Source organism: Dromiciops gliroides, chromosome 5 (genome assembly GCF_019393635.1).
Source record: "Dromiciops gliroides isolate mDroGli1 chromosome 5, mDroGli1.pri, whole genome shotgun sequence".
Lineage (NCBI taxonomy): Eukaryota > Metazoa > Chordata > Mammalia > Microbiotheria > Microbiotheriidae > Dromiciops > Dromiciops gliroides.
This window is the reverse complement of record NC_057865.1, coordinates 116,856,898-116,883,701: the sequence shown is the minus strand read 5'-3', so window position 1 is coordinate 116,883,701 and position 26,804 is coordinate 116,856,898. Positions and strand designations below refer to the sequence as shown.

The following is a 26,804-nucleotide window of genomic DNA, read 5'->3' as shown; positions in this document are numbered from 1 at the left end:
TCTCAGTAGTTGACATCTTTTCTCTTTACAACTTAGACCAAAGATTTGATCTGGCACACAAAGTTATCAGAAGTTGTATTAGCAAGAAGCAAACCTGTGCCATTGTAGTTTATAATAATGGCACAGACCTTTATCTGGATTCCTAAGTGATTTTAAGTAATGAGACAAAAGGGGAAATACTATCCAGTGGTCTTTTCTCATTGCTTTGCCATAACTCCTGTTGTCCCGTGACCTAGGAACTTAGACTGTAATAAAAACAATTTAAGGAGAAATTTCTCTCAATGCTAACTAAATTCATAGTCTCTCTATCTCTTAAGTACCAGAAATATCCAATATTCATAGCCCAGAACTTAGCTCTTGGTTTGTAATTTACAACAGACTTGGCCCACAATTGCTGATGGGAGATACATGCATCATCATATGTCAATCCAAACTAAGTAGAGCAAATTGTACTTTAGTTTTAAACTTTTAAATGTAAGTTTCTATTCCAAATGTATGTCTTTTTTAAAAGTTCCAGTTTTCATGATATTTCTATGTTTGATTTCTCCAAATGTGGCTTTTTTTCTTTTTTCCCCAAATGTGGCTTTCAGGAACAAATGTATTTCCTCTTTTTCTCTGGAAACATTTTTTTTTAGTCTTTGGTACTAAAAGGCATTGTGACTAACCCCAAGTTCTAGGTTTCAGTCCACATGGTGATTCTGAAGATCCTAGTTGAAGTAATAATACCCAGATTTGCCAAACCTAACTATAATAGACATTTCAGTGTTAGCCAAAAATTCCTATTAATCTGCTCCAGTTAGTGCATTGATGTGTGATGATGACTCAGAATCAATCCATCAACAAATATAGTACTTGAACATTTTTAAGTGTTCTGAATCAGTAGAAATTATTCAGTACCATTTTAGCGTTAAATGTATATTTTTGTATTCAAATTTATTGAAATTGGTTATAAATACAGTGTGTGTTTGGAGGGGGAAATGATTATTTCAATTTGGGCATGTGAAATTTGCGATGAACAAGTTCTTTTGCAGATGCTTTGATAATGGAAACCAAAAAATATCAAATTACAAAGATATTGTCAATTTCTGAAATAAAAGTTTTTAAAATTTTAAAAATTAGGAGACAACCTGATATAGTTAGATGGAGTGTTGGCTTTGGAGTTAGGGAGAGCTAGGTTCGTAAATCTTTACTCTGATATTTAACAGCTGGGACCGTAGACCAGGATCAATCAAGTAATTTAAGGCCCTCTGTGCCTAAAGCAACCTAGGCTTTATCTTAAGTCATAGTCAGTTCCCTTCCCCCCCTCCCCCCCCCCATGAGACAAAGCAAACAAACTAAAGCAAGCATTTATTAAGTACTTACTGTGTGCCAGACCTTGTGCTTAGTACCCCGGGGGATACAAGTACTGGCAGAAAGAAATCCCTTGTCCTGGAGGAGATTACATTCTAATGGGGAAAACTAAAGGGTAGGGAAATAAGGGGATGGGGGTTATGGTTGAGAAGTCTGTAGGCATGCAGTCTGGTGGAAATGAAGATATAATGACTGGCTTGGACTCCTTTAAATGGAAGTTCTGGAAGATGCCATCCAACCAGAGGGCAGCCCCCAGGAGCCAACGGTACTGCTGGGTTGTGAATTACAGGGCTAAGTGATCTACCATGATGAAGAGGTTACTGGGCACGATCTGCATTGGCAGAAGGAGTTCCCTCGTGCTGATGAAATCACAGATCCTTCTCTGATTCTCTGTTAAAGATTCTGTGGTCTTACCCAGAAAAAAAAAAAAAAAGTCACGTGTAGTTATATTATAGAAAACAGTTTACTTGTCATAGATATGCCAGGTACCTTTCAGAATAATGGGTAGACATTGTTCCTACTTCATTGAACCTTTAGGAGTTAGGATAACATCTCTCCTTGGTCGTCTGTTGAGATGTCCTGCAACTCAGGAAAGATTGTGCAAAATAAATTACTTGACAGTAAACATTTCAAAACTTACCTTCTTCAGAGATTTTTGAGGAATGAATAGGATCTACCTTTTTGGGGATGGTCCTTCTTTATTCTTTTCCAGACACTGGAAGATAGATTAAATGACCTTGACAGACCAGCATTGATTTTGATTATGTGGAGAAGACTTTTAATTTCTACTGAATGTATTCTTGGAAACAATTTGTCTTGTTGGAATGTGTTAAGAAGAGATCTTGATCAATATTAAGATTATGTAAAAGACACTCATCTTAAGAGGCTGTTTTGACCAAAATCCACACTTTTCTAATAATTTATTTTCTCCCTTATACTTGGCTTCCTCTCCTTATTCTCATTGGAGTAATTTGGATTGCTTTGATATTCCCTTGGAGTAATGATGCAACAGGCTGGTAATTTTTCATGGGATTTCAGGGAGACTGTCAGAAATACTAGGTTCAACACTTGCTTCATTAGAAAGAATTTGTTCCCAGGGTTTGACATGTTTTTTGCTAAAATGACAAATCATTTTTCAATTTAGGGCATTTAAAAACTTAATAGAACATAAGCATTGTTGTTTCCACCCAAATTGCAGCGAAATGTTTGCTTGTCCCCTGTAACTCTATCCCCTTTTTGTCTCTGCTGCCAATTGTATAGTTTCTGTTTCACTCAGTAGAGTTGTTTGACTATATACTGAATGAGAAGCCTAAAGAATTACAATTGAGTTAACATTATAGGGAAATTTTCACTGTTGCAACAAAAGCCACAAGTCTTTCCTGTGAAAAAGGTCATTTGGAATTTCCGGTAATTCTCCAAATATCATAAGTGGCTCCTTAGGACCAGTGAGTACATTTGGCAATAAAATGGTAAAAGTACTATTAAGGGGACTTTCATGGATAAGAAAACTAAATGGAAGCCCCTCTCTTCATTAGAATTGGGATGTTCAGGGGGCAGCTAGGTGGCTCAGTGGATAAAGCACTGGCCCTGGATTCAGGAGGACCTGAGTTCAAAGCCAGCCTCAGACACTTGACACTTACTAGCTGTGTGACCCTGGGCAAGTCACTTAACCCCCATTGCCCTGCAAAAACAACAAAAAAAAAAGAATTGGGATGTTCAGAAGTCTGTTCATTTTAGCCCATGGCTTTCTTGCCATGACTTAAATTTTTGTTCTAGAGAACCAAACGTCCATGACTAGTGTCTGGTCAAGATGTTGGAGGCTTAACTCCCTAATGCACAAAACTCCAATCTAGGATTCAGGCCCCAAGAAGTAAAAGTGATGGTGTGGAAAAGTAGGAGGTGACAGAAATGATTGAGGGGTTTGGGGTTTGTTTTTTGGGTGGTGGTGGTTGTTTGTTTGTTCGTTGCTTTTATAGACAGGGAAGCTGAAGCAATTGTTTCCACCTCTTTGGGAAGCATTATTTTTTTCAATATTGAAATCAGTTTTTTCAAACACTGTATATTTGGCTGTGTGACTAAAAAACACTTACCTCTTGTAACCAGAATTTTCAGTGCACTAGAAGAGTTTGAAGGGGGAGGTGTGTTTTGGGAGTAGGGGAGGGGGTGGTTTGCACTCTACTTTTTAGGAGAGGGAATGATATGTTAAGAAAATCAGTTGATGTCATTTATTTTTTAATAACAGATGTTATAGGGTGTCCTGATGTTAGAGAATATGAAGATTAGGACAGATTTGCACTTTGTCTACAGAAAGGAGGAGGCAGTGTAGTATAGTAGAAAGAACACTACCTCTGGAGTCAGAGAACTCACCTCTATCCCATATTAACTTTGTGACTTTGGTCAAGTCATTAGCCCTCTTGGTCTCAGTTTCTTTATTTGTAAGATGTGGGAGTTGGATGCAGCGGCTTTTCCAACTCTAGAGCTATAATCCTGTGAGCCTAATTATAACAATATAGTGTCAAACCTGCTGGGTTTTTTTTCAAGCCTGATTTTTAAGAAAAACAAACATGAGAAATTATATACCAGAAAGAGTGCTATATTTAAAAGTAGTCACCATAGGAGATTATAACTCATTTCAGCACTTTTGCTATTACTCAAAACATTTTTGGCATGTCTTTTTTGGAATTTCCATCAGAGCAAATTTTCAGGTCATAAAAGACTTTATAATCAGAGTAAAACCCAAACTGATCTTGCCCTGTTATTCAGGTCAACTGTTTTATCAGCTATATGACTCCAGATGAGTTTTGACTCTTTTCAGAAATTAAATTTGTCCTCAAAAGACAAAGATTTGCCACTATTGAGGACATTCAAAAGAATGTGACATAGGCTCTGAAGGGATTTCCAAAAGGGGAAGGCTATATAGTCAGAATGTGAATCATAATTAAGGCCCCGAGGCATTGCAGCATGCTGAGTCATCAGAGAATGATTAAATTATGCTGCCTGGGGGCTCTCTGCTATCTTTGTCAAAGCACAAGATTGTATGGTATTATATAGTATTTATTGTTCAGTCATTTCTCAGTTGTGTCCAATTCTTCATTACCCCATTTAGGGTTTTCTTGGAAGTGATACTAGAGTAGTTTACCATTTCCTTCTCCAGCTCATATGTAGTATAATTTTATTAAATTCTATCATTTTAAGGCAAGAAAGAGAACTAGTTTTTTGGGTTTTTTTTTAAGTTTTATTGGTACATTTCTGTTTTTAATATCAGTAATTTCTGGAATTCTTCCTCAACCTTGGGACTTGAACCCTCCCTTGTAACAAACTAATTTAGTGACAAAAATCTAACAATGTTTGCTACATTCTGCACAGGTCATCCACTACCCCTTTGCCAAGATGGAGGAAGGGAGGTCTGTTTCACTCTCTATTCTCCAGGAACATTATTGGCATTTCAGTTATTCAGACTTAAAAAGCTTCTTTCTTCTTTTCTTTTCATTTACATGGTCAAAGCTTTTGTGTATATTGTTCTTTTGTTCAGCCCATTTCACTCTACCTCAGTTTTAATGCACATCTCATGTTTCTCTGAACTTAAATTAGTTGTTTCTTAATACACAATGATAATCCGCTTCCTTTAAACATCACAGGTTGTTCAGCCATTATCTGAGGGCTACCCATTCTGTTTTCAGTTCTTTGCCATCAGAAAAAGTGGTACTATGAACATCTTGGTATGTGTTGGATCTTCATTTCTGTCCTTGTTCTCCTCAGGGTATATACTTAATAGTAAGATTGCTAAATTGGGGTGGGGGGCAGCTAGGTGGTACAGTGGATAAAGCACTGGCCCTGGATTCAGGAGGACCTGAGTTCAAATCCAGCCTCAGACACTTGACACTTACTAGCTCTGTGACCCTGGGCAAGTCACTTAACCCTCATTGCTCATCAAAAAAACAAAACCAAAAGATGGCTAAATTAAAGGATAGACAATTAAATTAATTTTTTTGTACAGCTCCAAATTGATATCCAGAATGGTTGTGCCAATTCACAGGTGATTAATACATTTTAAAAAGGTTGAAGCGGTTTTCTTGTGAGGCTTCAGTTGACCAGAAAATCCTGTTAAGAAGGGCCCATTTTCTGAGCTTTCAAGAATAGCGACCCAAGGTGGGGCAGCTAGGTGGCACAGTGGATAAAGCGCCAGCCCTGGATTCAGGAGGACCTGAGTTCAAATCCAGCCTCGGACATGACACTTACCAGTTGTGTGACCCTGGGCAAATCACTTAACCCCTCCATTGCCTGGCAAAAAAAAAAAAAAAAAGAATAGTGGCCCAAACAGGACCACACTCTAGTTAGCTGACAGATTGTACAGAGGTTATTCTTCGTGACTATAGAACTGGGTAATGGTAGTAGAATTCCAAAGCCTTAATGGATACTGTTTATGTTTATATAATTCATAAATCCAGGGGTCTACATTATGGATGGAGGGCAGACAGACATAAATGAACTTAGAAGTGGGAACAGGGTAGTAGTCTTTTTTTTTTTTTTTTTTTTGGTAAGGCAATTGGGGGGTTAAGTGACTTGCCTAGAGTCACACAGCTAGTAAGTGTTAAGTGTCTGAGGCTGGATTTGAACTCAGGTCTTCCTGACTCCAGGGCCGGTGCTCTATCCACTGCGCCATCTAGCTGCCCCGGTAGTAGTCTTAAAGATACATTTTGCACTTACTGAGGTAGAGGTGCACAGACCTGGAAACTGAGGAGAAGGGTTGAGATGAGATTATCTGGGATAGCTGCATGACTGACCAAATTGGGGGGAACAGGGTTCTGCATTTCTGAGAAATAGGTTGCTATTTCTTTTTTTTTTTTTAATTTAATTTAATTTTTTTTGCGGGGCAGTGAGGGTTAAATGACTTGCCCAGGGTCACACAGCTAGTGTCAAGTGTCTGAGGCCGGATTTGAACTCAGGTCCTTCTGAATCCAGGGCCAGTGCTTCATCCACTGCACCACCAGCTGCCCCCGGTTGCTATTTCTTAAAAGACAATGTATGAGAGCCCAACAAAGACACTTTGATCTTGGGTATCATAAATTCCTTTTTCTTTGGTATAAAATAGATTGAACAGGGAATATCTCTGAGCATTGAATTAGACTGTGGTCAGCATATAGAATATAAGTAGTAAAATAGATGGGAAGGCAAAAGGCAGATTCTGGGGTACAGGTAAAAGATTCTTTTCCTGTTTTCATACAATTTCATTGAAATTTTTCTTCTGGAATTTTTATTTTTTTAGGGGGAAAATGTGTTTACCTACAAATATATTCTTTCTCCAACATAAAATTCCAGAAGTAATCCAGCATTTAACTTAGCACAAAAACAACTGCCCTAAATGTTAGCTTTACTTATGTTTTCCATTGCTGCTTTTATCTTTGCTCCCAGTTGATGAAAGCATTTGATTGTTTCAGTAAGTAGGAAAAAAAATAACACTATCACAAACTGACCTTTTCTATTTCCTAAATATATAAAACCCTGTAAAGAGGCTTGATGGTGCAAATTGAACTGGACAATTAAGAAGCATTTTACTGGGTTCAGAAATGAAGGCCCTGACTTGAACAGGTGCATATATTATCATTGGTGTCACTTGGGTGTGGATTCTTTGAAGAGGAGAATGTGAAAATAACCATCCTCCATTTAATTGCCCTCCTTCTTTAGAGGTCTTTTGGGAACTAAAGCTTCCCCAGCATAAGAAAATGTTTTCATGAATATGCAGGTAGAAGTGCAAGGCTGGGCACTTTGGTGGCCTTATTAATTTGGATGCTCCATCCAAGCCTTCGAATCCTCTGTACCTCTGGGTCATGTTCTCTCAATTTGCTGGGGTCCTCCCATAGCCCCTGACATGTCATCGGTCCTAGTGGGACATTGAGCCACCTGCCTTGATAAATGACCAGCCCATTTACTTACCCAGGCATAGGTGGCATAATGAATATAGAATAGCAGACTTGGAGTTAAGAAAACCTGGTTTGAAACCTGCCTCAGACACTTCGGAACTTTATTATCCCACACAAGTCACTTAACCTCTCTCATCCTCAGTATCCTCATCTGTAACTTGGGATAATATCGTCTACCCGAAAGGGCTATTGGGAGCATCAAATGAGATAACATGTGTAAAACACACAGCAGACTTTAAATGATATATGTGTGTGTGTGTGTTTGCTGCTATTACTGCATCATACAGCTAGCTATCTGATAATCTGTAGTCCTGTCCTATGTATGTCTTTGTTGGTAGCATACTGTACCATATTTACACCCATAACATACTTCTCCCTTATCTTTTAGTTAACTTGCAACTGTACTTTTTTTGGGGGAAACTGCAGTATTTTGTGACTTGCAGCCTTCATTATCAACAGAAGAATATGACATTTTGAGTTAACAAATCAAATGCTTTTTTATTATCAATGTATCAAGGGAAACCTCCCCCCTTTTTTTTTCTTTCTTTTTTTTTTAAGTTAATGCATCTGTCTTCCTACTCTGACCTATCAACCCCTCCCCTTTGGAAAAATAAAATTTTAAAAACCCTTGTAAGAAGCATGTATAATCAAGCAAAGCGAATTCTTACATTGGCCATTACCTCTTCCCCCCACCAAAAGAAAAAAAAGCGGCATTCTTTATCCAGTGCCCATCATCTTTGTCAGGAAGTTGGCAGCATGCTCCAGATCAGCTGTCTGGGATCCTGATTGGATGGATGGAGATATATACATATATGAGGGGGGCAGGGCAATGAGGGTTAAGTGACTTGCCTAGGGTCACACAGGTAGTAAGTGTCAAGTGTCTGAGGCTAGATTTCTGATTGGATATTACTCAACACATTATTCATTTATTCATTTATTCATTCATTTATTCTTTTTTTTTTTTTTTTTTTGGTGAGGCAGTTGGGGTTAAGTGACTTGCCCAGGGTCACATAGCTAGTAAGTGTTAAGTGTCTGAGGCCGGATTTGAACTCAGGTACTCCTGACTCCAAGGCCAGTGCTCTATCCACTGCGCCATCTAGCTGCCCCTCAACACATCATTTATTAAGCACATTCTGTGTGCTAGGTAATACACTACGCACTGCAGATACAAAGGTGAAATAATAGCTGCCTTCGGGGAGATGAGGGAACAATAAGCACAGTGACATTTTGTATTCTCTATAGTTTTCATGGAATTCAGTCAGTAGTATGACTGTAAAAATGAGGAATTTCATTTGTGAAGGCCTTTATATTCCCTTCTGATACTTCTAGCAGTGATGCCCTTGATAAATATGTGTGGATTGTTCTCATAAAGATTTTATCTAGGGGCAGCTAGGTGGCACAGTGGATAGAGCACTGGCCCTGGATTCAGGAGGACCTGAGTTCAAATCTGACCTCAGATACTTGACACTTACTAGCTGTGTGACCCTGGGCAAGTCACTTAACCCTCATTGCCCCACCCCCCAAAAAAGATTTTATCTAGATGAGAAAGAAGGGCATTTAAGTGGCATAGTGGTTAAACATATTGGACTCAGAATTGGAAAGACCTGGTTTTGAAATATCTTGAGAATCAGTCCTTCAAAAAGGACCCATATGGACAAAAATATAGTATGTTTAACATAATTGTAATGTATAACCTATATCATATTGCTTGCTGGCTTTCCAGAGGCAGGGATTTGGAACTTTAAAAAAATCTTTACCTGTAACTGGGAAAAAAATAAAATAAAATTTTTAAAAAAGGAAAAAATAGGGGGGCAGCTAGGTGGCACAATGGATAAAGCACTGGCCCTGGATTCAGGAGTAACTGAGTTCAAATCCAGCCTCTGACACTTGACACTTACTAGCTGTGTGACCCTGGGCAAGTCACTTAACCCTCATTGCCCCACCAAAAAAAAAAAAGAGAGGGGGGAAAATATATAGTAGCTCTTTTTGTTGTGGCAGAGAACAGAAAACTAAGAAAGTGCAAAATATGTCTATGAATGTAATAAAATCTATTTTGCCATAAGAAAGACAAAAGGTATTGATAGAAACTTGGGAAAATTTGTATGAACTGATGCATAGTGAAGTGAGCAGAACCAGTATACAATTTGAAAGATTTAAGAATTCTAATCAACTCAATGACCAGCCATGATTCCACAAGAGAACCAGTCGAGAAGCATGCTATCTACTTCCTGACAGAGGCCTGATAGACTCAAGATACAGAATGAAACACACATTTTTCGATGTGGCCAATATGGGAGTTTTGCTTTACTGTGGATACTGACTACAAAAGTCTTTTGTTGTTGTTGTTGTTTTTTCTTTCCCAATGGGGGAAGGAAAGGATGCAGGAGGGAGAAACAACTCCTAGTTTATTGAAAAACATTAATAATAAAAAAAAAGAATCAATCCCAAAAAGCTGTCTAAAATTATATCACTTCTAGGAAGGGGGTCTGGCAGTAACAGATACCAAACTATACTCTGATTTTCTTCTTGGCTTTCCCAATTAGAATTCTCTATGGCATATTTTCTAGGTTGTTTTGAAGATGGTGGCCTGGGGAGCTAGGCAAAAATGCTTCTTCTCACTCCACCGTCTTGGCTCCAAGCCCATTGCACCTGTCAAAGATGGTATAGTATGATTAAAAGCTAACACATGCCTTTTATGTAAAAGAGAATGGAATTTAGAGCAAAGCTTGTTTGGTTTCAATATGTGGTACACATTTAACGCATTGAAAGAAAAAAGTTAGTGGTGGTCAGCTACTCCAGGTTTGGAGCAGGCTGCTGTGACTATGTGTGGTCTCAAATTATAGAGAAAATATCTTCTTCAACTTGGCAAATGACCAGAGATAGCACTGGTCAAATACATGGAAAGGGGGGAGGGGGTGTGAGGGAGGCTTTGGGACAAACCTGTAACTCTGCATTCCAAAGTTTTTGAACTGAAATTCAATCTTACTTTGTACTAAATGTAGGATAGGACCATGTCTTCACATTTGATATGCAAAACTTCATTGGAATGCATTATCATGAGTGAAGGTCTCTCATGCTGTGTAACTGACAGCTTTCAAACCCTTTGGTAACTAAAAAGTCCTCAAAGGGGCTGCCAAAGGTATGGTTTTAACCATCCTGTGGCCTTTTACATCTCAAGCAGCACCCCATGCCTGTTACTGCCAATGAAAGTTTTAAACTACTGAAATGAATGTACAACTTTGCATTTTTAAAAGAATGGTATCCATTCTCTTAATTAAAAAGTTGGAACTGGCAAAGTATGATAAATCAATCGCTATCCAGTCTTCCTTTCCTGGAGCAGCGTAACCTTTACCGATCCCTCCCTGGCCAGTTGAAGCTTTCATTACCAGAAGGCATTTCAGTGCACATGAAGCTGCACTCCAGGCTGTCCAAAACAAATTCAGCAAATAAGTACTCATTCCCAAGACAGACAGTACTGACAGTTGAGAAGAAGTAGACAGAATAATAAAAGCATTATGCTTGCTTAAATAGAAATGATAATATTTTAACTATATTCATGTCACTGACAAGTGCATTTTCTTTTCTTTCTTTTTTTTTGCATTAGTATGTACTTTTTAATGTAAATTAATGTCTTTTTCTCTACATGCTCAGGAGTACCTGAGTTCAAATCCGGCCTCAGACACTTGACACTCACTAGCTGTGTGACCCTGGGCAAGTCACTTAACCCCTATTGCCCCCCCCCAAAAAAAAATTTGACAAGTACATTTTAAGAGGGTAGATTAAGAAGAAGAAGCATGTAGAGAAAAAGACATTAATTTACATTTACATTAAAAAGTACATACTAATGCATTGTTGGTGGAGCTATGAACTGATCCAACCATTCTGGAGAGCAATTTGGAACTATGCCCAAAGGGCTATGAAGCTGTGCATACCCTTTCATACACTTTGACCCCACATACCACTATTAGGTCTTTTTCCCAAAGAGATCATAAGAAAGGGAAAAAGACCCACATCTACAAAAATATTTATAGCTACTCTTTTTGCGGTGGCAAGGAATTGGAAATTGAGGGGATGCCCATCAATTGGGGAATGGCTGAACAAGTTGTGGTATACTATTGTGCTGTAAGAAACAATGAGCAGGCAGATTTCAGAGAAACCTGGAAGGACTTATATGAACTGATGCTGAGTGAGATGAGCAGAACCAGAGAACATTTGTACACAATATCAACAACACTGTGTGTTGATCAAGTGTAATAAACTTGACCCTTCTCAGCAATACAATCGTCCAAGATAGTTCCAAAGGACTCGTGATGGAAGATGCTCTCCAAATCCAGAAAAAAAGAACTGTGGAATCTAGATGCAAATTGAACCATACTATTTCTACTTTTTTTCTTTTTCTTTTTTGAGGTTTTCCCCTTTTGCTCTGATTCTTCTTCCACAGCATGACTAATGCAGAATTATGTTTAATGTGATTGTACATATGTAACATATATCAGATTGCTTGCTGTCTTGGGGAGGTGGGGAGGGAGGGAGAAAAATTTAAAACTAAAACTAAAAAACTAAAAATCTTATAAAAACAAATGTTGAAAATTATCTCTACGTGTAACTAGAAAATAATAAAATATTTTTATAATTTAAAAAAAAGTACATACAACATAGATACAAGGTACATTTGGGGGATGGGGGCACTAGCAGCTGGGGAAATCAGGAAAGATGTCATACAGAAAGTGGTGCTTGAGCAGAGTCCTGAGGGAAAAAAAGGAATTTCCAAAGACAGAAGTGAGATGGGAGTTCATTCCATACATGGGGATAGCCATTGCAAAGGCATGGAGTTAGGAGATGGAGTGACAGGTGTAGGTCAGCAAGGAGGCAGGTCCAGCTGAACCAGTGTCTAGGAGAGGTGTGCTACATGATAACGTTTCAAAGGTAGTTTGGAGGCAGGTTCGAAAGGGCTTTAAAAGCTAAACCAAGAAGCTTATATTTGATCCAGGAGGCTATAGAAGACCCATGGAGTTTACTAAGCAGGGGAGTAATGTGATCAGACATGTTCTTTAGAAAAATCACCCTTGCCAGCTGTGTGCAGGATGGATTGGGGAGGAGAAGGGAAGACTTATGGTAAGGATACTAATTAGGAGACTATTGTAATAGTCCAGAGAGGAGGTGATGAGCAGCAAAATTAGACTGGTAGCTGTGTAAGTAGAGAAAAGGGGACACAGATGTTATGGAAGTAGAACTGATCAGATTTGGCAGCTCGATTGGATATGTGGAGTTAGGGAAAGTAAGGAGTCTCTTTGGTCCTGAGGTTGCAAACCTACATGACTGAAAGGGGGAAGAATGTGTTGGAGGGAAAAGATAACGAGTTCAGTTTTCAACATGTTGCGGTTGAGCTGCCTGTGGGACATTGAGTTTGAAGTATTTAATAGACAGTTGCAGACGTACAGACAGAAGGCAGGAGAGACCAGGGCTGGACGTGTAGGTTTGGAAGTCACCTGCATAGAGGTGATAATTAAGCCCTTGGGAGCTAAGGCAGAGAGTATGGAAAGGGAATAGAAAAAGACCCAGTGCAGAGCATGAGGGGTCCAGCCACTGTTGGGAGGCATGCTATGGGTAATGAGGTAGCAACAGAAATTGAGAAGAATGATCAGACAGGTAACAGGTTTGAGGGGCCGGAGATAGTCAGGAGTGCATTGGCTGCCCAGAAGGTCACGCATTGAATGTAAATGCAATGATCTTGAAGAGACAGATGGCTCCATTTTCCTCTTTTTATCCTGGAGCACAATGCCTGAGACATAGTAGGCACTTATTATAGTAAGCATTTATTATGCTTGTTGGGTTGAAATGAATTGAACTTGGCTGTGAAGGAAGGGAGAAAGAACAGTAGCTCAGGAGTGTAAGGACTCTGATGGTAGTATCTTGAGGATTACTGTAAACTAGATGTGTCTCTATTCTGAAGGGAAGAAGCCAGTGAAAATGACATTGATGGGTAGTGATTTCAAAAGAAATTTTCAGAGAAAAAGTGAGTACATTGCAAGTGGAAGGACTGACCTTATTGAAAAGGAAGATCATCTTTCTTTAGGTAGAAGGGAAGAAAATAGGGGCAGAAGTTAATTGAAAGAGCATGCAAGGTTTTAAGATAGTCATCTATTTATGCAAATTGAAGGAAACAGTGGCACAGATAATGTGGGTAAAAATGTGTATGCACGCACTTGAGCAAGTGAGCACTTGTGCACACACACGTCTAGAAAACACCGTGGGAATTCACAGTTCCAAAACCGAACATTTAAACCAGCACCTGAATTCTGACTGTGTGCTTCTTCATTCTGCCTTCCCTGTTCAACTTCCTCCTCTTCCACTCCATACTTGGGACAGACAGCCAACTCCATTTTATGCCAGGGCTGAGTTCAGACCCCTTTCCCCTGTTTGCTGTCTGAATGGATCGTGCCTTCAACAGGAGCTATAAAGATAAATGTTTTCCTTTGAAAGACCTTTTTCTTGGCAGTTGAGCTTGAGGATAGATGAGGAACCTCAAACCTCTTCAGCTGTGGGCTGTGTGCAGAATAAAGATAAAGAGGAGGGAGTCAAATCTCAGAAGTACCAGATTTGCAAGGATTGGGGGATAAAATAAATTCCTCCTAGCATGTCTTGAGTTGTCATTTAATTTTTAATCAAGTTACAACATCTAAAACTTTAGGAAATCTTTCATTTAAAATCTTTCACTTAAAATTTTCTGTACCTTCTACATTGACACTACATCTTTGACACTCCCCCTCCCTCCAGCACAAATGCATCTGATGTTTTATTCTCTGCACACTCTGACTTAAAGTTGAATTTTTTTTAGAAACCAGCTATCTGATATTTTGGAATGGGATCATTGAGGCTAAATTTCAGAATGTCCTGTCTGATCTCTCCCTTAATCTGAGTTGCCCAAGGCAGGATAGATTGGTATAATAGGCCCTGTAAACCTGTTCTAGCCCCTTAAAATGACAATTAAAGAAAGTCTTCATGCTTAAGCTTTACCTTTGCTGTTCCTGTTGATTGTCTCCCCAGTGGATTAAATACAAACCTATCTTAATAAGTTCCTTGAGTAGCCTGCGCCTCTGAAACTCTCTAGGACCAGTAATTAATCAATCTGGTAATGAGAAGTACAGTAGAGAATCCTGGGAAAGAGCCATTTAACTCTTTCACTCCGTGGCAGTCAGCTTTTCTTTGCTTTCACTGATTATTAAGAGAGTCCAGCACTACTGATTGGTGGCCTGTGTAAAAGTGGGTAGAATCCAAGGAATTTATACGAATTGTGTGATGTGACTTTGCCTTCGTGAATGTAAATACTACTTTTATATGTTTATGAACTCATGTTCAAAACAAGTTCTTACCACTTTATCCTTGACACTGTCAGATGGTTCAGCATCAGAAACGAATAGGATTTTATCACTGGAAATGACATTAGAGAAGAGGCATTACTCTCTGCTTTGCTGTTGCACCCCAAGGATCATGGGACATTTCTATCTGACCTGCTGCTGAAACCTTCCATATGTATTATCCTCCCCATTAGAATGGGAGCTCCTGGCAGCTAGGTGGCGCAGTGGATAGAGCACCGGCCCTGGATTCAGGAGGACCTGAGTTCAAATCTGGCTCAGACACTTAATACTTACTAGCTGTGTGACCCTGGGCAAGTCACTTAACCCCAATTGCCTCAGCAAAAACAAAAACAAAACAAAAAAGAATGGGAGCTCCTGGAGAGCAAGGACTGGCTTTTCTGTATATTGTCAAAGTTTAGCACATAGTGGTTGGCACATAATAAATTATTTTTTCAATTTTTTCAGTCAGTCAATAAACATTTATTAAAGGCCTACTATGTGCCATGCAACGTGCCACGCCCTTTACAAATATTATCTCGTTTTGATTCTCACAACATCCCTATTATGTGGTTTCTGTTATCTCTATTTTATTGTTGAGGAAACTGAGACACAGAATGGTTAAGTGACTTGCCCAGGGCCATACAGCTAGTAAGATAAGATTTGAACTCAAGTTTTCCTGACTCAAGGCCCAACACTCTGTCCACTCCACCACCAGCTTCCTAAGAGATGAAAGAGTTCCTATCCTCAAGGAAGTCATGCTCTAACGAGGGAGACAAGCAAACAAATATGGACAAATAAGCCAAATGCAGGAAAAATAGGAAATAATTTTTAAAGGAAAGGCACCCAGATTAAGAGGGGTTGAGATAAGCTTCCTGTAGAAGATGGGATAGCTGTGATTTGAAGGAAGCCAGGATAGCCAATAGCTGGAATTGTAGAAAGAAAGCATGAGGGACAGCCAAAAAAAAAAAAAAAAAAGTCTGCTGTGGAGATGGAGGGTCTTGTTTGAGGTGTGGGTGGAAAGATGGTTGGTCATGAAGGGCTTTGAAGGCAATACAGAGGACTTAAGTGATTGATCCTGGAGGCAATAGGGAGCCACTGAAGGTTGCATAGGAGGTTGACATGGTTGGGCCGTTCTTTCATTCTTTCATTCTTTCATTCATTCATTCATTCATTCATTCATTCATTTATGGTACCACCAAATGAAGTTTTGCAGTAGAAAATATTTTTAAGTTCTCTTAATAAACAGGCAATTTTCTGCAGTCTCTTGTTGACTTTTAGAAAAATCAGGGTCCCTCTGGTTATTGCAAATTGATTTTGGCTTAGATACCGTTCTTTTCCTAAATTCTTACGGGACCTTAATTAAGTACTTTTATTTGCCTTTCCTTGTTTTTTCCCCAGTCTTTTCAGCTGATGTTAACCTAGCATTCCCCCCAACCCCCAAACATTTCATACATGGATTTCTAGAGCCAGAAAAGACTTTGAGAGACCTTTTAATCTATTCCCTTCTTTCTGTTATTACCACCCTTAAATCAGTATTACCCAATAATTATTTTGTTAGTCATTGACAAACCTGTGAACTTCTTAGGATACACAGGAGAGTGGTCCAGCTCAAGTCTCCTTAGGATTTAGTCACCTTATCTTTAAAACAGAAATAAAGTCTTGTTTGCCTGAATGTAGGGAACTAGACCAGTTCCCTTTCCATCCTTTAAATCTAGAGCAGAAGGTAAAAGACCATTTGTCGAAGGGATTTATTGGTTGCAAATTACCTTAGATTATCTCTAAAGTCTTTTCCATCTCTAAGATCCTATTATTCTTTAGTTTTAATTCTCTTACCTCTAGTAAAATATTGTCTATCTCTCTAGCCTGAAAATGTTACAACACATTTACATGTGAATATTCAAGGGCTTAACATATCCCTGTTCCCGCGCCCCACCCCCACCCTTTTCCTCTTGAATACTCTCTCCTCTCTGGATTTAGGGACACTTTTGTATCTTGCTTTTCCTTCTCCTTGAGGATCCCTTCTCTGTCTCCTTTGCTGGGTCATCATCCATATCATACCCCCTAACAGTCTGCCCTGGGCCCCTTCTCTCTTTACATTCCCTCTCTTGGTAACCTTATCAGCTCTCATGGGTTTAATTATCATTTCTATAGGTATCTTTACCAGTCTCTCCCCTGAGCATCAGGCCGCATCGCCAACTGTCTATTTCTAACTGGATGTTCCAGAGATACCTCAAATTTAATGTCTAAATAGAATTCATTATCTTTCCCCCCATATCCTCTCCTCTTCCAGACTCCTCTATTTCTATTGAATATACCACCATCTGTCTCATCTTGGGGGTTGTAACCTGGACTTCTTGCTATCCCTCATCCTGTGTATTCACTCAGTTACCAGTGGTAAGATCCTAATGACCTAATGACCTCTTCCCTGGATTTTTGCTTGTCTCCCAATAGGAACTAATCCATCCTACGCTCTGCTGCCAGAGAATTTTTCTAAAATGCAGTTCTGCTTCCCTGCTCCCGCCAACTCCATTGGTGTTTTTCCTTTTGCAAACATACCCCTTTCTCTCTTGACCCTGCCAGAGCCCTGGTACAGGCTCTTAACTGTTGGGGACCTGCCACAAGCCTTTCTCTGTTACTGTCTATCCTTCTTCCAGCTACCAGAGTGATTTTCCTAAGGCACAAGTCCAACCATCACACACACACAAACTCTCTCTCTCTCTCTCTCAATACAATCCAGGGGCACCTTATTGCCTCCAGGACCAGATATAAAAACCTCTGTTTAGCTTTCAAAGCCCTTCATAACCTTCTTCCCTCCCCCTCACCCCCCAGCCCCACCTTCCTTACCCCCATCCCCCTCCATTTACTCTTCAGTACATTGGCACAGGCTTCTGGTTGTTCCTCAAACAGGACTCTCCAGCTCTCAGCGCTGGGCCTTTTCACAGGTTGTACCTCAGGCCTGATTTGTTCCCCCCCTCATCTCTACCTCCTGACTTCCTGAGCTTCCTTCAGGCCCTAACTAAAGCCCCACCTTCCTCAGGAAGCCTTTGCTAATCTCTCTAATTCTTTCCTCTTGTTGATTATTTATCTTTGATATAGTTTGTACATAGTCGTCTTCCCCATTAGATCGTGGAACTCCTTGAAAGGAAGAGTCTGTCTTTTGCCTATCTCTTGATACTCAGCACAGGGCCTGACACATAGTAGACACTGACCAACAATGCTTAACCATTGACCAACTAACTCCAATGACTTGCTTTTGTTTCTAAAATAAAATACAAACCCTATTTAAATCTTAAATCCCTTCACAACCCTTCCCCTAACCCATCTTTCCAGCCTCATTGGAAATCACTTCCTCTCCCCACACACCCAGCCAAACCAGCCCTTCTCTTGTTTCCTCACTTCCCATTCTTCATCTCTGGTTTCAGTGGCCTTTCAGTAGCTACCTCAAGTATCTGGAATGTGCTTCCCCCACCTCCATCTCACAGAGTCCTCTTCTTTTAAGATCAAGTTCATTCTCCATCTGCATGAAACCTTTCCTGATTCCCCAAATGCTAGTGTTTTTGTTCTCCCCTCAAAGTACTTTGTATCTAACGATGTTGAATATATTTGTATTTATATGTGGGCCTCTTGTCTTCCCCATTAGAATGTGAGCTTTTTGTGAGTGGCCCAACATAGTGCCTGACATAAAGTCATCACTTAATCTTGCGTGTCGATGGATGGACTGATAATTATGCTGGCCTAAATGATTTCATTCTAGAGTCTGAAAGAGCTCCTTCTCCATGATACTTGAATAATTGTGGAGAAAGGAAGTGTCACAGAATTAGGGAGGATTTCTTGATTACCAAAAATGGAAGAGGGTAGGGTAGATTCATTGGAATGTGGGCTGATGGTTTTGATTCTTGGGAAAACTTTAGAACAGATTATTGCACATATGTTTGTGAGCATTTAGAAAGGGAAGTAGTGATCACTGGCTGCCGGTTAGGCTCATTAAAGACAAACCGTGCCCTGCCAGATTATTCATTTCTTCTTTGACTGGAATAGTAGACTAGTTCTTCCGGGAAGTACTCTAGACACAGTCTGCCTGGATTTTTCAGTAAGTGATTGGATGAAAGCTCTTACAGTACCCTTCTTGGTAAAGTGAAAGGATCTGGCTGGATGGATTCAGAAGAGGATAAACAAGTGTTCCTACAAAAGTCCTGATTATTGGATAGAAGTTATACGTTAAAGGTTTTCCAGTGTGGCCCTATTGTGCTCGTCATTTTTAGCAGTCTTCATTGGATTTTAGATCCAAAGCTAGAAGGGCCTTCTGAGATCATCTAGTCCATACAGATGAGAAAAATGAGGCCCAGGGAAGGGAAACAACTTGCTTATAGTCACACAGGTAATATTAGTCAAATGAGGGATTTGAAGCCAGGTCCTTTGTTTCCACTGTGCCTCCCAGTGATTGGAATGGAGGTAGAGATGGAATGCTTATTAGCTGAGTTGTTAATGACATGAATCTGGTAGAGAATTATTTAGTGTTTTTTGGGTTTGGGTTTTTTTTTTTACATTTTGTTTTTGCAGGGCAATGAGGGTTAAGTGACTTGCCCAGGGTCACACAGATCCAAAAATATATGAAGAGACTGGAAAGGTGGACCAAACCTAATATGAAATTTAATAGGTCTTTGTGTAAAGGTCTTCCCTTTAGTTAAAAAAAATAAATCAACCCTGTAAGTATGAGAGTGAAGGACACTTGACTGGGGAATATGCGGTGCCAAAAAGATTTATGAGGTTTGCTGAACAGTAAGCCAACAGTATTACTGAAATACAAACAGTGAGGTCTGGTAGCCAAACAAGCAGAGTTGATCTTATGCTATATTAATAGAAGAAAGTGTCCAGAATGAGGAAAGATGAGAGCTTCTCTATACTCGAACATAACCAGACCTCCTCTGCTGTATTGTGTGCACTTCTAGATACCACATTTTAGAACAAATGTTGGCACTGTACCTTGCCCCTTCTGTGCTTGTCTTTCATTCTCTTTGTGATCCATAATCCCTGTCCCCCTCGGTACTTCTGAGGCCATTGCCCCTGCTCTGATGCCACTTTCCTTCCTCAAACCGATAGTTAGCCATTTCAACACTGTGGTGTCCTCTGCTTTGGAATTCCTTACCCCCTTGTCCTATCACTGCTCTTCTGCTGCTGTGTCTCATCCCTGAATTACTCCTATCATCTGCTTCCTCTGCTCCTGCTCATGAACCCACCAGAAGGGGCTGGTTGAAGCCTCACTCCCAGGCTGACTGGGCACATCACAAATGTGTATTCCCCAACCTCTGGAGGCCCAAGCTGATAGAGCTAGTAGTCAGTCAGGATTTAAACCAAAACCCTCTGACTCCACATCCAAGATCCTTATTCCTGGACCATGCCATCTCCTAACTGAGCCTGAGGCCAGCTAGAGCCTGGCAGAAATCTAAGACAGCTGCAATACCATAGGAAAGCCAGTAGATTCTTAGGGTCAAAAGATTTGGGGTTTGTCCCTCTCTGACCTTGGCCAAATCACTTACCTCTCAAGTCATCAGTATTCTCACTTGTACAGTGAAGGAGTTAGAATAGATGAGCCCCAGGTCCTGTAAGTCTAAGACCCTCTCTTCCTATATCATGAGTTCTAATCTTAGTTTGCTGATTGACTTGCTCTTTGGGGTTTTCCCTCAAGATGACTTTTTTTTTTTCCTGTAGGAAAAATTGCATTGTTTTTCCCACCACCTCTCTTCAATGAGACAAGGAACTCTCAGTGCATTTGGGAAAATAGGAGTACCATGCTCAAAATGGTTAGAGAAGAGTACACAGTAGTCCATAATTAAATGCTTGGTCCTGTGGTCAAAGACTGGGGCTCTAAGAGATCAGACAGGAAGGGCATCAGTAAGGGCTGGAATAGTCAGGAGAGGTTTTGTGAACTTCAGCACAGCCTTAAAGGAGTGTTAGGATTTAGATGTGAAGAGGGAAGGAGGAATGAGCAAGGCACATTTGTGTAATGGTAGGGTAACCGAGCTGGCCAGAACAGAGCGTGTATAATTGGAAATATTGGAAACCAGTGTGGGTAGTTAGATCCAGGTCAGATCACACAAGGCCTTCAAAGCAGATGCAAGTGTTTAAACAAGAGGTGACCCTCGGTGCTTAAAGCTAGACCAGCCACATAGCTCTGCCAGGCCCTGTCAGACTGAAAAATGCTTCCAATTCAAGCCCTGAGGTAGACTAAAATGGGCAGGACTCTACTCACAATCCCTGTGAAAACCTAGTCAAAAATTCCCTTCCCTAAGGTGATCCTAGGTGATCACCATCCCCTAATGTGTTATAATCCCCTAATAGAAGGTAGACTCTTTGAGGCACTTTTTAATTTGTCTTCCTAGCACCAAGTCCGTACATAGCACAAAGTAGTTGCTTGGTAAATGCTTGTTGATTGTTTGCCTGGTACACTTGTCACCCAAGAGCCATCCTGGCTAAATTCAATGAGGTTCTGTCACTCTGAGGTGAAGTTGGAAAGATCTGAGGTTAGATCCTGCCTCAGATACTTAATAGCTACGTGGACAAGTCATTTAACCTCTAAGTTATCTGTAAGGTCGGTGTAACAATAACACCTACCTTGGCAGGGTTGTTGTAAGTATCATGTGAAATAATATATTTAAAGCAGTTTGTAAACTTTGATGTAATTATAAGCTATTATTATTATTATTGTTACCACCATCTTTAGAACAGATGTTCCTCACCTGTGATATATAAAAAGCATGTCAAGGAGGGCAAGTATAAGGAATGGTCAGTTTCAAAAAGCTATGTTATCCTATTAAGTTAATTTCTTTTATGTTCCTATGTTGTATATCCATGGTAAACTCTAGAACTGATTGAGTAGGGATAAGAGGAAGATTTGCTGAAAGTCAGGGCGTAGAAGGGCCAAAAAAAAGTTTGGAAATGTTTGCCCTAGAAACCAATAAGATCAGATGGCACCTAGGAGTCAGGAAGTGTACAAGTACTAAATTTCTGCTCTTCGTACATGTCATCATTGTTGCTGTTGTTCAGTTGTTCAGTCACGTCCTGCTGTCATGACCCAGTGGACGATAGCATGCCAGTACTATCCATGGGATTTTCTCGGCAAAAATAGTAGGGTGATTTGCCATTTCCTTCTCCAGTGGATTTACGCAGAGATTAAGTGACTTGCCCAGGGTCACAAAGCTTCTGAGTTTCTGAGGCCAGATTTGAACTCGGGTCTTCCTGACTCCTAGGCCCAGCACTCTATCCATTGAGTCGTCTAGCTGCCCCTGGATTTATAGACTACACTGAATCATTATACTCATTGGGGCTTTAATCTTCAGCCTTTTCCTTTATCGGAATTTCCTTGGGTATTCTTTAGTGATGCAACCACAGAAATAAAGAACTTTTAAAAGAGAGGAGAGTTCTCTGGATTTACATCTGTGGGGAAAAAAAAACAAACTATTTCTCTTTTATTTTTCTTCCTGAAAGACGTGAGGATCGCCCATTTTGTACAGGCCAGGTTAAGCCTTTTATTTCTCTCTGAATTGGAAGTAGAAAAGGACATTCTCCAGAGATTCCAGGGTGGAAGAAAGGCATGACTTTGAGATGCTCTTTCTTAAAATAACCAGAGAAGTGACCTCATGGGCCAGTCCATAGCCTGGATTTGCAAATGGATATAGTCTTGTTAGCCTGCTGCTTGACGCCACAGAGCCAAATATATACAGGAATGTGTTGTGTCATATCCTGTAAGCAGGATATGTCTTATAGAGGACAGAGGTGAAGAGGCAATACTGGGTACAGAAACTAGGAAGAAAAAGGAGGCCTTTACTGCCAACTGCAGTCCCTTGTTGTGGCTGTAAACCAGTGTTGGACGACTATTCCTTTTTCAGACGAATTCTCTACTACCAGTATAGGCAGTTAATGCATCCTGTCTGGCAACTAGTATTTGAATATTTCCATTTCCACTTTACAGATGAACCTCTGTCCTTAGACCTGACACATTGTAAAATGCTTCCTCTTCTTTCATTGCTTCTTTTGGCTTTGAGCTGCCCCCAGCGTGTGTCTTGCTTGTCTTTGGAACACTCTATCTACCTTAGGCTGAGGAGGAAGGCTAATCTTTGTCTGGTGAATGCTTGCCACAAAAATATTGTCAGCCAGTTTCAGAAATTTCACACTCTTGTTAAACTTTAGCTCCTCAGGGAGCAGGGATTGAGAGAGAGGAAATCGTGGTCGATTCTTTGTGTTCTGTAATCTTGTTGATCTGGTTCCTTTTCATGAAATAAATCTGAATGAAGTACACACTATAATCACATGCTCTTTTCATTTATGTGGAGGATGAGGGTCTTGCTAAAGCCTTACAGAAACTTAGAGAAATGTCTTGTTTAAGACACTCCTCTTCATGGTTTGCATTTCTAACTTTCCGAAATCAGAACCGTTTTGTTTTGTTTTTTGAAAGCTAGTTATTGTTTCTTTTTTTTTTTAAGTGAGGTAATTGGGATTAAGTGACTTGCCCAGGGTCACACAGCTAGTAAGTGTTAAGTATCTGAGGCTGGATTTGAACTCAGGTACTCCTGACTCCAAGGCCGGTGCTCTATCCACTGCACCATCTAGCTACCCCCTAATTATTGTTTCTGAAGAATGGTCCTGCTCCCTTCATTTTGTTTTGCCCCTCTGTTGCCTTTTGTGGCATGAGTTGTTTGACCACATGGTAACTTTAGGAGCAAAATAAGCCTCAGTACCAAGAATATCTTGAGAGAGAAATACTTTTTTCAGGCAGATGTTCTTGTTAATAGAGGAACAGTATCAGGATATATGTTGCCTAGAACCTTTTTTCTCAGCATTAATAGTTTCCAGATAGCTGTAAATCCATAGTCTCTTATTAAGACCCCCTTAGTTCTCTTCAGGATTTTGCAGGGTCTTCTAAGATTACTCTTTAATTCAGTGATTTATAGGGACAAAGGTGGAGAAATCTAGTCTAGTACAAAGCAGCATCACTTCTCTTCATGCCTACTAACTGTTATCTCTCTTCTAGGCTCAGCTTCGGGCATTCATCCCAGAAATGCTAAAGTACTCCACAGGCCGTGGGAAGCCAGGATGGGGGAAGGAGAGCTGTAAACCGATATGGTGGCCAGAAGACATCCCATGGGCAAATGTCCGCAGTGATGTCCGAACAGAAGAACAAAAACAGAGGGTGAGTAGAGCGTTTGTTGAGATGGGCAGTCCCTCTTGTTTCCCTTAACTCTTCTCTTTAGGTTGGAGCAACATAAAATTTTAATAAAAACCAAATCTGCCCACTTAAAATCAACCTAATTTGTCTCTTACCCCCTTTCTTTTTTCCTGTGCTTGCTGTATAAGCCTTAGGTAAGGCCGCTACTTCTCTTAAACTTCTTGAAGACATTTTTAACTATGTAATCCTTGGAAGGAAGACTCCGTGTAAGCTGGGAGTAAAGGTAGCAGTCACTTCAGAGACTTTTCTCAGTCCTTATTGTCTTCGTTTATTGTTGAATAGCAAATGGTTTCTTTGCCACATGTGTGGAGTGTATTGGTAGGCCTGACCATGCTCTCACTAGCTCAGAAATTTCTTTTTATTGGAATAGAGAGGAGGCAAACAGCTGGTAAGTTTAAGGCAAGGCGTCCCTTTTTAGCATGTTTATTTTTCATTCCGGTTATAAGTTTTTTGAGAATGCTTATTTGGATGCTTGACAAATAAGAACAATAGTTTAAGCTTGTGTAGAACACTTTACAATTTCAAAAGTGTGTTCTATACATTGTTATTTAATGATGATAACTATGCAGTCAGTGTGGGGCAGTAGAATGAGTCCTGGCTCTGGAATCAGAGTGCCTTCAATACTTCTGCCTGTGTGATCTGGAGCAGGCCCTTCCTGCCTCAGTTTCCTTAATTGTAAAATGAAACTTTTGGACTTGGATGGCCTTTGAGGTCCCTTCCAGCTCTGGATTTGTGACCTCACCCTGATAGCCCACATCTCTATAGTACCCTGAGGTCTACAGAGTATTTTCCTCATAACAACCCTGTGCGTCACAGGGTACAAACATTATGTGTATTTTACAATCACAGCAGTGAAGTGACTTGTTCCAGATGGTGCTGCTCCTATCGTAAGTTTTCTGAAAATGTAAGGTTAAGTAATCATTTTCCTAAATAATGATGACAACAACAATAATGATGATCACTAAGAAATCTCATTAAGATTTACAAAGTTCTTTCTTCATAAAAGAAGACCTATGAAGTAGGCAGTCCAAATGTTATTATGCCTATCTTACAGGTGAGAAGTTAAGGTCTGTCTTCAATAAATCTGGCTGTTTAACCCACTGGGGGGAAAAAGACCTTTATGAGATCAGAAGAACCTGGTCCAAGGTCTTTTGGAGGAAAGAATTATTTGGTTCTAAAGACGTGCCCTCCTGTTTGCAGCAGCACATTGTATAGGGTGGGCTTTGGCTTGGTTGGACAAGTGGCAGCAGCCTTGGGGGGCTCGTGCCAGCAAAGGGCTGAATAGTAAGTAATGTGTGCCCTCTATATCTTCTACTCTGCTGAACCGTTACTTTCTGGTATTCTGCGGATAGGTGTCGTGGACCCAGGCATTACGGACTATAGTCAAGAACTGCTATAAACAACATGGACGGGAAGACTTGTTGTACGCTTTTGAAGATCAGCAAACACAACAGCAGGCCACAGCAACACACAGTATAGCACATCTGGTACCCTCCCAGACTGTAGTCCAGACCTTTAGCAATCCTGACGGCACCGTCTCCCTCATCCAGGTGAGTCTCTTGGGCCTTGGTTTCAGAGATGGTTCCTTAGAGGGCAGCTAGGCAGTGCAGTGAATAAAGCACTGGCCCTGGATTCAGGAGGACCTGAGTTCAAATCCGGCCTCGGACACTTACTAGCTGTGTGACCCTGGGCAAGTCACTTAACCCTCATTGCCCTGCTACACACACACAAACACACACACACACACACACCAAAACAAAACACCAACAACAGAGATGGTTCCTTACCATTGCAGATCAGAGAGGCTGCTCTCTGCCCAAAGCCGCTGAGTAGCCTTTATTTAATTTTAAAGACAAAAGAATATTCCCTTTGATTTATCCAGCACTTATTAGACACCAATTATGCTCGTTCCTGGGGATATAAAGCTGAAGGATTCACATTCCCTGCCCCTCAGAACTCTTATAATTTCATAGATGCATAATGAGAACTCTTCCTATATGACAGGCAGGCAGCAAGCACAATTCAGTGCCCTCTCTGTGCCAGGCCTGTGCTTTCAAGGGCTGGGGATACAAATAGAGACACAAAGCACCCTAAGGCGGGGAGACATTCCAGAGTGGGGGCTCGAGTGAGGAGGCAGGCAGGGTGGACCAAGTGTAGATGAGCTGTTTCAGCCTGAGAAAGCCCCAGGGTGAGAGGGCCACCAAGTCAAAGTAGCAGAGCCCTTCAGGTCAGAGTCACAGCTTGCTTGTTAAGAAGCGTTGCCAGATGCAGAATGAATGGGGTTTTAGGTGGGTCACTTTCTCTGTCAGTTTTCCTTCCCTGGCGGGGGGAGTTATACTTAGGGTTTGGGACTTTTGAGATAGGACTTGAAGGATGATCTGCTGGATGATGTGAAGATCAAGTCAAGCGGTTTCAATAGGATGCCTTCTAAGAATGCTACATTTTAGATTAACCAAGCAATTGAAAGTACGGAGTTTCTGTTTATTAACAGCTTTCTGTGTCTGTACTTAGGTTGGTACAGGAGCAACAGTAGCCACTTTGGCTGATGCTTCTGAATTGCCTACCACTGTCACTGTTGCCCAAGTGAATTACTCTGCTGTGACTGATGGAGAGGTAAGAATAAGGGTTACATCTGCACCCATGTCTGTGGGTGTACTCATGGGGTATGGGAAAGGAGTCTCCTTCCTGTGGATGGGTAACATTCATTTTCCTGACACTAGTAGGAATACCAAACTACACATTTCATAAAGGGTCTTGTGTTTTGTATATTATGGTGGTTTATAAGACATGGGATTTGTGTGTAGTAAAGTGTGTTTGTATATGTCTGCATATACACACACATACATGCATATATATGATGTCTTTCTGCTGTGACTATGAAGACATTTCATCTTTCTAATCCAGTAGAAAAGAGGTTTAAGCAAATTTAATCATCGGGAAAAGGGAACATAG

The 26,804-nt window shown here is 40.5% G+C and overlaps 1 protein-coding gene across 1 annotated transcript in view; it reads left to right on the top strand.

Moving 5' to 3' along the window:
- The window catches only part of NRF1 (nuclear respiratory factor 1), a 152,167-nt gene that overhangs the window by 75,212 nt on the left and 50,151 nt on the right, over positions 1-26,804 (top strand). Inside the window, exons 6-8 of the mRNA XM_043969200.1 lie at positions 23,658-23,816; positions 25,205-25,402; positions 26,364-26,465. Coding sequence (XP_043825135.1) covers positions 23,658-23,816; positions 25,205-25,402; positions 26,364-26,465 — 459 coding nt within the window. The remainder of the gene's footprint in view (positions 1-23,657; positions 23,817-25,204; positions 25,403-26,363; positions 26,466-26,804) is intronic.